This window comes from Apteryx rowi, unplaced genomic scaffold (genome assembly GCF_003343035.1).
Source record: "Apteryx rowi isolate R43461 unplaced genomic scaffold, aptRow1 scaffold_98, whole genome shotgun sequence".
In the NCBI taxonomy this organism is placed as follows: domain Eukaryota; kingdom Metazoa; phylum Chordata; class Aves; order Apterygiformes; family Apterygidae; genus Apteryx; species Apteryx rowi.
Window position 1 is genome coordinate 2,128,194 of NW_020451293.1, and position 12,466 is coordinate 2,140,659.

The 12,466-nt window shown below is 37.8% G+C and overlaps 1 protein-coding gene across 1 annotated transcript in view; it reads right to left on the reverse strand.

Annotated features, from left to right (window-relative positions):
- DOCK3 (dedicator of cytokinesis 3) overlaps positions 1–12,466 on the reverse strand; it is a 194,611-nt gene that overhangs the window by 115,455 nt on the left and 66,690 nt on the right. The window contains exon 9 of the mRNA XM_026055042.1: positions 11,220–11,374. Within this exon, the coding sequence (XP_025910827.1) occupies positions 11,220–11,374 (155 nt within the window). The remainder of the gene's footprint in view (positions 1–11,219; positions 11,375–12,466) is intronic.

Here is a 12,466-nt window from a genome sequence, read left to right on the forward strand (position 1 = left end):
TGCTCTCTAATATTTTCATATCTTTACTATCTTAAATGTTTATGTATTTATAAAATTTTATCAGAAAATTCTTCTGCTGAGAAGGGTCTCAAGGTCACGAGATGAGTTACAAAAGGAAAGTCATTATCTACATTATTTCTGCGATTAGAGCCCATACATGACTGTAGAGCAATATTAACAACCAACAAATATTGTCACTTTAATATTCTTGATATAGCCTTGTGAGAAGGGCCAGATGATTTTATTTCTGTTACATTTATTTCTGACCTTGGAATAGCTAAATCCAACTATCATGATATAGATGAAAAGCACATTTTTAGCCCATAATTACAAGTTGTTTCTAAACCATATTTCTTTCTTGAGAAGTCCTCTGTCAATGGCACTAAATTCTTAAGACAGAAGACGTGACTGCACTGCTCAAGTTCTCCTCAGTGCCCACTCGCAATTTGAGAACACTTCCACTGAAACCATCTTTCTATATCATCTATCTGCAATAGCAGTAGGAGCAAAGTTACGTTTTCCACTATTTTCCCTATTGTTTTTCAAGTTCAGCCCAGAAACGGATGTTTCAAACCACCAAATTCCTATTGCTTTATTGAAAATTGGCAGCTAGATAGAAGATACACTTCTATACCTGTAGTATTTTAACATCTCTGTGGGTCTCAGTTTCCTCGTATTTCTTCATGTTGTTTACTAAGCCATATGCTGAGACAGAATGGAGAACAATTTAATCCTTCAGTAATAAGCAAAGGAATGCGAAAAGGCATCTCAGCAAAATACAATGAAATGCTTTAAAGAACCAGATGTTAACTTTGTTAATACCTCCACATACTCTGAAGGATCAAAAAAAACAAGACAAAAGGGTAAGAGGATGAAGCATCTTCACGAACTTTTGTTCATTTGTTTAAGGAAACAAGGACCTCCTCTCATAGTTGGGAAACTACCAGCTATTATAGTATAGTAGAAAAGACATATCTAACAAAGAAATCACTTTTAAGAGCAGATGGRATCATTACAATAATTCAGTCTTGTCTACTATGTAACACACACCATTTATGTTGATGAATATCTTTGGGTTTGTTTATTTTTAAGATTGTCAAGACAGACAAAGATGCTTGGGGTTTATAAAAATGTATGATTTATTACTTTTTTGTCCCATTCTTTCTGATTGTTTTTTGTATGAATATTTGCTGTGTCTTTCCTTATATTAGATTGTGACGCACATCAGGACATCAACCTATCGTGTTAGAGTACGCAGCATATTCTAGTAGTATTAGATATTTCAATAGAAATTTTAGACAAGCATCTTACATTATAGCACACATTTCATTTCTTCGTAGCTAATTGTACCATGCCCCAATATCCAAAAGCGCTTAAGCACATTATCTCCAGTCAAATCTACATTTATCACCTAAGTAATCAGAAAAGATAAGATAATTATAGCGTATCTGCTCTTTGCATAAGGTTACACAGTTATAAGTATAATGTGGTTTAGATAAAGCACAAAGGCACAATTTATTAAAGAGGGGAAAAAAAACAAAGGTGAGAAATGCTTCTCAGTCTAAGTTAATAACCCCCCAAATTATGCTTACACTACTACTGCACCTTTCCTACATTCCTCTCAGTACAGTGCTTTACCCTCCCACAAGCTGGTTCTCATGAATATTTTTACTTCCATTTCTCTTTTTCTTTATATTTTTCTCCCCTCTTCAAAAATGAGCTTTTTTTTTCCAAATCAAATTATTTTAAGTGATAACTGGAGGAAGAAATTCTACTGACTCCATCTGGACACTTCTTTTATACTGAGAACAAAGAGGAAGAATCAACACATGAAGGAAAAAATAAATAAATTTAACTTAATAGTAAAGTATTGAAGGATGGATGCCTGCAAAAGGAATTGAAAGGAATGGTTTGAGAGAAGCCAAAAATAGGTGGAAAGGTGAAAAGCTTAGATAACGATTTGATGAGGTCCTGGAGAAACAGAATTCCAAGATCCTAAGTAAGAAAAAATGCAGGGGGTAGGACACTGTGCTCCGYATTACTACACTAAGACAGGCATTATGGAAAAGAAACCCCTCCAGACAAAGTGCAGGAATTTGCATACATGAGAACTAGCCATAGCTTTCAAGGTCAACAACTATGCAGCATCTTTCTTCTGTGACTGGCTAAGACAATTTCATTTTATTGTACTGTAAGATAAACTGGTCATTAGTATATACATTTATATATGCCCTCTAAACTTGATCATCATCTGTGATCATTAGAAATTTCCCATGCATTTAGAGTCTTGAGAGTCCAGGCTGGGAAGTACTTAATCAGAAAGAACGTGGTTCTGCATTTGTACAGCCACATTTGTTTCTCTACTTTACAAGTTAACCTTTTTCCTCCCATACCTCTTACTGACAGCATGAAATTCCCTCAAAGCCATCTGGACTTTGAGTGTATTCTATATAAAATTCACTACAAAACCATAAAACAAAATCAGATTGAAACACRTAGAAGAACTGCACGATGTATCTAAGTGCATCCTCGCATGAGAAATGGAGAGTAGTCCTTAACAACACTATGAACAAACAGCTCTTCCCCCCCCTCCGTAATATATCTTTTCATCCTAGGCTGTTCCTATCTTTCAGCCATTTGGATAGGTCTCGTGTAAGCTATGTCAATTATGTGCACACTTTCTTTTTACTGCTCTTTTTTCTTTTTCTCTAGCCACTGCACCTCATATTTTGTTCAGCGCTACAGAAAAAYCAAACCAAGATGGATACGTGTTATATTGGAAGTGTCATCGGACTGATGTTTTTTCAAATAAAATACRAGGCACAGTAGCTAGAAAATAATCAGATGGACCAGTGAAAGCGGTGCCCTTTGTAATGCTGCTTGACCCTTCTTGTTTGATGGAGAATCACACTTATTAAAACAAACTCAGTTTTGCTGGAGAGGAATACAGAAAGGCTACTGGCTCAGCCAAAGAGCCAGCCTGCTAACCTTCAGAACAATTTTTGTACACCAACTCAGATAAAACCAGCAGCTTTGAGAACATCTTGACGCTTATTTCAGGATTCAGAACACCCTGAGGATTCTCCATAGCAAAAAAATGTGCAGGATGAATGACAAACTGGAACTTGYCCTCTTAAGTGATAAAACAGGGTGCCGGATACATCACAAATTCCCTAGTGACTCTTGGAGAACAGGCATACTCACCACTAGTATACCAGATGCCATAAAACTGTCCTCGTTATCAGCTTTTCCTCCCAATTCCTCTCTTTGTATAGCTTCTATGGAGAAACACTTCTATTTCCCCCTGCATATCCTATAAAGTGCTGAGGAACTAGACGATTAGGGAAGTGTCAGTACTCTAGTTTTAAAAACTTGCCACACTTTTGGGTGAGAAAGGTTCTGACTCTGATCACTCAGAATTGGCTTTTTCTACAAAAAAATTATGGCTAAAATGCTTAAATTAAAAACATCTGCAGTATTGAAAAAAAGTTACAAGAACATGAATCAGAATGCATTATTAAGACCATTAAGTATTCACTTAATGCATTAAGACCACTAAGTGTTCTCCCTGGCTTTCTTGGCATCTCATCTAGCTTCCACCTCTTTCTTTGGATAAATCTTTCTAATTTGAGATAGGAATATCTTTGCTTAGGATAGTTGCTGCCTCTTCTTCTCTCCTCTGTGCTATCTCCCCAAGGGAAAGGAAAAGCAGAGAATAAAGAATAGTACCTTTTTCTATTGCAACCTGAAGTCTTTTCTTTTTCCTAAGTTTCTGGTTAAGTAAGCTTTCTCCTATGTTTCCTCGGGCACTACAAGGTACTGTGAAGACGACTGTATTACTGTACTTGCTTCTCATCCTCCTTGGTTCTTTGAGCAACATTTCCAGAGTACATTTTCATTAGCTTTAAACTTTTTCGACTTTAGATTGCATGTCTTTATTATAGGCTTTTTAGGCACACTGTGCATTTCATATTTCTCAGAATATAATTGTATCAATCTTGTAACAAGATGTGTTGGGAGCATCATATGGGGAACACTACATTAGCACAGAGCAGAACAGAGAAAGCAGTTCTTAAGCTGAGTAACATCTAGCTCTCCATACATTTAAAATCTGTTTGCTGGGATCACTTCTGGGGAACCCTCATATATAAATTGAAGAAAGAATGCATTATACTGGAGAATTGCCATTTAATTTCTGTTTCTTTGCTTCCAACAAAGAAACAAAATAGAGATAATGCCACCAAGACACTGCAAAAATAATTACATAGATTTTTGAATCGGACAAACAATGGAGTAGTAAGTTTTAACACTTAAAGAGTCACATAAGCAGTAAGGAGAAAATAAAATGTGCACTAGCTATGCTGCTCACTGAAGAGTATGTGATCTTGTAAGAGAAGATTGGATTGTAAGGCAGATGGCACAAGAACACCAAATTACGAGCATCTAAACTTTTGTGTTTTGCACAATACAAAGAATGCAATTTCAAGGTCAGTCTTCATGCACATATTACAGGAAAAACAAGATCAATGCCAAAATCTCAGAGTTTCACTACTGTATTATTGTAAGTGTTCTTAGCTGCCAAACTTCACTGTAAGTTTACATCTAAATATGTACGGCCAATTGTTGCTACTACTGTAACTGTTTAAGTTGAAAAATTTTGTTATTTAGAAGAGCCACTGCTCACAGATACCCATTCCTCATGCTACCTCATTTATTTAAATCATTATTTCTAAAATAAATGTGTTACGCAGAATTAAATCCTATCATAATTTGAAGAAGCTTCAGACTAGCTCTAATTCAGTGGTCAATTTGTAGTAAAGAGAAATGAGCTAGGACAGCCAAAGACACCTCTTAAAAACAGAACCAGAATAACTTCCCTCAATCTACTGGCTATACTCTTGCTAATACAGTCCAGTATGTAGCCAGCCTTCTTTGCTACAATGGCATGCTGCAGATCATGTTCAATTTGTTCACGGGTGTCCTGGTCCTGTTGTACAGGGTTATTCTGTCTCAGGTGCAGGACTTTGCATTTGCCTCTGTTGAACTTCTTAAGGTTCCTGTGAGTCCATTTCTCCCACCAGCTGAAGTCCCCTAAATAGCAGCCTTAKGCTTCAGTGTGCTGACCACTTTCCCACAATTCAGCATCAAATGTGAAGTTAGTGAAGGTGCCTTTCATCCCATCATCCACGTCACTAATAAAGCCATTAAACAGTATTGGCTCCAGTATCCACCCCGAGGGATGCCACTACCTACCAGCCTTTAGTTGGACTTTGTACTACCAATTGCAATCCAAACCTGGTAGTCAAATTACTCTTCCATTCACTTTAAAATCCACCTATTGAAATCATAACTTTCCAGTTCGGTTACAAGAATACTATGGGAGACCTTGACAAAAGCCCTGCTAAAGCCAAGATAAACAACATCATCTGCTCTCCCCTCATGCGCCAGGCCAGTCATCTCATCACAGCATGCTACCAAACTGGTAAACCATCAGTAAATCTGTGTTCCTCATCACTTCTTATCCTTCTTTTGCTTGGGCATGTCTTCCAGGAGGACCTGCTGCATCACCTTCCTAGGGACTGAGGTGAGGCTGATTGGGCTGTACTTCCCCAGATCCTCCTTCTTGCCCTTCCTAAAGATTGGTATGATATCTGCTTTTTTCCAATCATCAGAAACCTACCCCAACTGTCAAGAACTTTTGAAGAGAATGGCCTTGCAATGGCATCAGCCAGTTTCCTCAACACCCTTGGATGCATATCACACAAGTCCATGGGACCAAACGGATGCCCAGTTTGCTCAAGCACTCCCATACACCATCTTCCTCTGCCGTGGGTAATGATCCACTCCCACAGACACCAGGCTCAGGAACCCGGGAGAACTAAGAACAGACCTTACTAGCAAAGACTAAGGCATTGGGTGCTTCAGGCTTTCCCACGTCCTTTGTCACAATGTTCCTTGCCCTACTGAGCAGCAGGCCCACGTTTTCTTTTGTCGCTGACATACCCACAGAAGCCCTTTATGTGTGCATGTAAATCACTCTTGCCTCCCCCCCCCATCCCATCTACATTCAACTCCAACTAAGCTTTTGCTTTTTTAATTTTGTTTCTGCATACCCAGGCAATTCCTTTGTATTTCTCTCAGGTAGCCATCTGATACACCTGCTTGACTATCTGCATGTCAGAATGGACCATCCTTGTATTTCAGAGACTGTCCTGGAAAATCAACCAGCTTTCCAGGGCCTCACTGCCCTTCAGGGATGAGTATCATGGGATTCCCATTAACCACATCCTTGAAAAAGCTGAAGCCTGCTTTCCTGAAGCTTGGGGCTGTAATTGTTGCCCACCTTGCTTCCCTCAGGACCTTAAACTTCCCTATCTCATTGCTGCTGCAGCCAAGGATGCCTTTAGCCTGTGTAGGTCTTCCTTATTTGTGAGTAGCAAGTCCAGCACAGCACCTTCCCCAGTCAGTTTGTCAACCTCTTCTGTCAAGAAATTGTCCTCCATATTTTCCAGAAATGTGGACTGCTTGCACTCTTCCATGCTGCCTTTCCAGCAGATGKTAGGGTGGCTAAAGTCCTCCATGAAATATCATCTTGTGAGAGGTTGGGGGGAAGGATGCAGACTTCTCTGCTCTATGGACCAATAATGGTGCTAGATACTTAGGATAGGTGCAGAATCAAAGTCAGAGATACACTTCAGTGCCAGCTCTTAGGGGCTGCCAAGGTCATCAAGAGTAACGAACTCTCTCAGAAGTGCCATAACTGAAGAAAGGAGAAAATGAGTGCYGCAAATCTGCTGCTCATTCAAAAATCAATTTGATACCAGCAACACTGAGTTGGCACTGGATGAAGAGCATAAGGAGTTGGTGAAAGCCACTGTATGGTAAGCCAGGGAGTGCAAAAGGGCAAAAGGTATGATCTTGCAGTGCTCTGCTTAAGACTTCATCTGTCAGAGTGGCAGAGAGGACTTCCTCCATGCCAAGATACCACCACCCTGATGAACAGACAACATTCCACAGCGAACCTGCAAGCTTAGGATCTTTGGCTGTACTAGGATGGTCCAGAGCTAGTCTTCTCTGGAGTAAACCCACAACAGGAATTATCAGAGGGACCAAGAATCTGATATGGCCAAGCTAAAGCTGGTGTAACTGCTGACTAAAGGATCAGAAGCAGCCTTTTGACTGTCCATCCACTCTGACAAGATGTTTTATGTTAAGAGCTCACRTGTGGTATGAAGGTGGCACTTCCTGGACACATGAGAATATTACAAAGCCAGAAAGAATAACACAGCATCAAGATACAAGACAGCATGAAAAGGCACTATGCAGAAAGGAGGTGGAGGGGGGAAGTAGTGGTGTATTGTGACCCAATAGATCAGCTGAAAGACCATAAGATCTTCTCATATGCTGTACACTAAATAGAGGAGGAGACCAGCAAAAATATGCCCTCTACACACATTGTAGGGGAACTCTGGTCTTGGGAAAAAGGTCTTGAGCATACTCTTTGTGAAAAATGCACATATGGACTTCCATTGTCAGAGCTATGAACACTACCACTAGCACGTAAATTATCACATCTTTCAAAGTCTCTAGTCATAAGGGGGCCTTAATATAATGAGCATGACAAAGACACAGTAAGCGGGCAGATGGAGTTATTACAGTCACAAGCAGAAATATGCAGAACACTACTTCCCATCCATAATTGCTAATTATGTCCCAGTTTTTCATATTCAATTACATACGTCTTTATTCTCTTCACTTTCCACAATTATGGATGTTTCTGGAAGACAAGAAACTTCTAACCCTCACGGGGGTAAAAAAGTATAACTGGTAAAATAGTGTGCTAGAAGCATCTATTTTTAAGATGCAGATAGAAGAAAAAACTTTACACACTTAGAGATGAACTTTGCAAAGAAAACTATCATACTGAAATTTATTCATTTTTATAATAGATTTTTTCAAGCTTATTTTCAGCAAAACGTATTTCATGCTTTAGAATGCATGATATGCATAATTTATGCATGAATGCATAATTTTTGAAGTTACGCGTAATTTTATGCATCTATTAGTAAATCAGAGCTATGGCAAAGGATGACTAAAACTCACTGCTTYAATTAATTTGGTTTATTTCTGCCTGTCAAAATACTACTGCACAGATGCTTAAAAAAAAATCTTATTTATTGCATCTTTCCAGAATAGCAGTAAAGCACATGCAACACTGAAAAATTTTTTTCACCAGTTTTCCATCCCCTTTACAGCAGTTTCATCTAGCCTATACCTCCCTACTTTGCTGTAGCAAGTCTAATGCTTCTCTTTTTTTGAGGCATGAGGTGCATTCCCACATATAATAGAACAAAATTAGTTTGTTCTGAAGTGACTTGTGTTTGACAAATCTATGTTGGCTTTCACTTATCTTCCTGTTAGCTTCCAAGTGCTAATAAACAGCTTATTTGTTCCAGAAGTTTTTGCATTCCCCATCTGATTGCAGTTGACTTTAAAAAAGTGAGATTGAAGCAAACCAGCTATTAAATACTCCAGCTATCTTGGTAACATCTGCTGATAGCTTAATGTCCCCTCTAATCAGTTCAGTTATTTCTTGATTTTAAAAATTTCTTTTATTTTTGCTACTAAAATGTTATGGAATTATTCTTTTTTGTCCTTCTTGTCCTTTGCTAATTGCATTTTTTCCTCAAGTTTTTGTCTCTTCCGTTTGTGCAATTTCATTAGTTTCTACTTTCTTTACACTTTCACTCTGTGACTTCATCAAAAGATACATGATACAAACTTTGTTTTTTGCCACATATTTAATCTTTCTTTCATTCTGAAATAATTTGCTTTTGTGCTCTTCATATTGTCCTCTTAAGGAACTGACAGCTCTAAAACTTCTTGTCTCCATAGCATTTGACCTACCTTTTTCACGTTTATTGAAGCCTACCTTACTGAAATACACCATCTTTATGATAACATTTTCTTTTCTTCCCTAATTATTAACTCTACAATTTCATTGTCATTCAACCCAAGCTACATCTCACAATAAGGCTGTACTTCCCTATTGAACCAAAACCAGCTGAAGTTTCTCTCTCTTTTTTCCCCCCAACTTCCATGTGGCAAGCAAACTGAAGTATGAAAGCTTAGTAACAAAGTTTTTGTTGTTAGTCTAGTATCTTTTGTATGTAAAGAGATGGAATAATTTTTGCAACAAAAAGAGCTTTTAACTTTAAAACATACAAATAGTCTTTCACCCCTTTTGGTATGAGCCATTACTTAATGCTCAGATTGACAGGTCATTTCTGTTATGGGCTGAAACCGGTTGCAGTCAGACATTCATTGATGCAGTTCTGCTCACTTGCAAGTATTTCTTTTTATAATTTTCTTGTCAACACAGAAAAGAATAAAAGTACCTAATTTTCACTATGTCTGAGTCTTACCCTCTGGACAGCCACATCGTTTTTGTTGCTATCTGTATTTCCCCATTGTCATGTTTTGGCTACTTTTCATTTTCAGACAGCACAAAGCATTAGAGAATATACAGCACCATATTTGTATTTGGAACCTGGGAATACATCTCAAACTCAACTGCTGCTCCAGCCTTCTGAGYGCTAATCCATAATTGAGGCGTAGTGTTACTTCAGCTCTTGAAAAACAGAGGATCCTTTAACTGATTCTTTGTTTTCACTGCAGCACATCACTGATGCATGATACCAGGAGCTGGGTAGTAACAGCTGTTTGCACATCAAAGCATTATTATACCTATATTTAAATATGCCTCAACTAACCTTTGCACTTTATCGTTGTAACTATTATTTTCCTCACCACTGAGAAAGTTCCTTCTCAGGCTTTCCCACTCAATGTTTACAAGCTACATGGAACTGCAGCCCAAGACAAATCATCTTCTTTAGAAGTAATTTCTGAGGCCTTGCACAGTCAAGGCTATAGCTCCTCTCATCCTCTACCTGCAGCTTTCCTCGCCTAAGTAATTTGATATTTTACTACTTTGTGGTATGAACTAATTGTGAGGATTTTTGCTTTGTAGAGAGCTTTCCTTTGCCATTCACATTTTGCCCTCTTAACAGTCATTTTCTGTTCATTATTCTGTAAGGTAATTATAGGCAAGTTCTCCTAACTATATCAAAATCAGCATTTCTAACACAGTGCAAGCGAAATAAATGTGATGTAATATCAGAACAGGCATTCCTTCTACATTCTGCAAAATGATTTTTAAGTTGTCCAGTTAAATGGTGGCAGATACATATTTATAAGTAGTACCCAAATCATTAGAGCTTTCTAGTATATACCACTTTTTTAGTAGGATGCATTCTGAAATGCTACAGACCTTGATCACTCTACTCTGAACGGCCTTGGACTAACATTATTGTCAGAATWCACCAAAGGGAAGAAAGGGGGTTTTTTTGGTTTTGTTTTTCCTTTCCTCAGTTTGGAATGCACCTAAGTCTAATTTGCTGAAATATGTTGGACAGTTTTGACCACAGAAGCAAAAGCAGCCTGAGCCACATACTAAATATCTCTGCCAATTGCCAGGACACTCCTCAATCAAAACTCAAAAAATAACAAAAACATGCTGTACTTGAGCTCAGACCAAGCTACATTTACTTCACTACTGAGACCCAATGCATACTCTGATATGCTTCTACAAATTCTGATGCTTTCAAACCACATGCTTTGCAAAGAAAAAACACAGCACATTTTGTATGTGTTGAAATTAGTACTAGTTACATCAACATACTGAGCACCACAGCTGTCCAACCTAGAGGTAAGGATGAATACAAATACCCCAACTTACATCTTTAGTGACAGAGTGATGAAAGCAAGCTGTATTTTGATGGGTCTGTCTTCTTTTCAAAACAGTCACACCATGTGACCCAGACATTATCGGTACTTCTTAAATAACAGCCCTAAGAAGGCAGTAACTAAATGCTAAGACCTTCAGTAATGTAAGGAGATAAGATCAAAAATCTAAACAAAATTCACCCATTCTCTCCTTCTAATGCTCTGCTTATATGTAAGCACTAAGTTTCATACATGATGACCAGTATTACTTATATTCTGATGTATGCATTGCAACACTGTCAACTCATAATTTATCAGCATTATCCTTTCAGTCATTTCACATGAATAGCTTGTATGCTTTCCTCCAAACAAATTATTTGCTTTATTGACAATTTTTTTCCTAGAAAGCTTTTAAGTTGTTTGATTAGTCCTACCTGATCTGCTTGCCTTCTCGAACATCATATAAAGAAAAAAAGACATCTGTGTCTTCTCCAATTGTGTTGTAGGTGAAGCTCTTTAGACTGAGGAAGAAGTGATGAGGCACTGGCATACGGCAAGCTTCCCCATGACGCTGACGAATTGTATCCACCTGATTAAAACCATAAAAGTAATTTTTTAGTTCTTCATAAACGAAGAACATACAACTGACTTTATAAGCAAGAGTCTGCCCTCCTTTCTCCATCAAGTAAAAGCTTAATCTCAAATATATGCTATGTTAGAGATACATGACAGATTAAGTTTTATTTCTCTAATTTTTCTATTTTTTAGTTAGAACAGTTTGAGAAACCATGATAACCAAGTAAATACGAGATACGTGATCTATAAATTTGAAGTCTACTTTCATCAACTAACCTGGATCAATCCTATTTCTCAAATATTGTCTCAATTCTGTTACTGAAAAGGAACTATAATAAGATGGTGCTAGGAATCTTCTTGACTCCTATTCTAAGTAGGTGGATGTCAAAGCATTTTTAAGCACAACATTTTAAGTAATTTCTTTTTAGCAGTTCATTTATAGTGATCATTTAGGTATAACAAAAAGAAATCTCAACATCAGGTTGATAGCATGAGTTAAAGTCAAGCACCAGAAAGGTTTACATTTTGACCAAGTATATCAAGGCCTATTTACAACAGTGAAAGATGAAAAAAGTGCACAACTAAAAATAAAAAACTATTTCTAATTTTGATAGAGCTTTATATTGCTTGTACACTGATCTGAATAAACAGGTTGCATCAGTAATGAAAGCTCAGTAGGCTAGTCTGGTTTGAATGCGCTAAATAGATACACACTAACAAAGAAACTGTTAACATTTCCAACTCTCAGCACAGATTTGAGATAGCTTATAAAATAGAGCATAAAGTTAATTTTGTTCAGGATTTTTAATTAAATCCAAACACATCCTCGTCCTTCAAAGACAGGAACCTGGGGAAGCACAGGTCTCTAGGAAAGCTCAGACACAAATTCCAAGTAAAACAAGAGCCTACTAAGGTATGAGTTAGCAGGTAGAGAGAAGACTCATGGGCAGACTGAAGCTTTGGGTCTGACCAGAGAAGTTATTTTGAGAACAACAGCTAGAGCTGAGGAAAAGAGGGCTAAATGGAAGTTGAAGAAGGACATTAACGAGTTAATTATTCTTGGAGATCTTCTGAGGAAGTGCTCCATATAAGACTTACCCAGTCT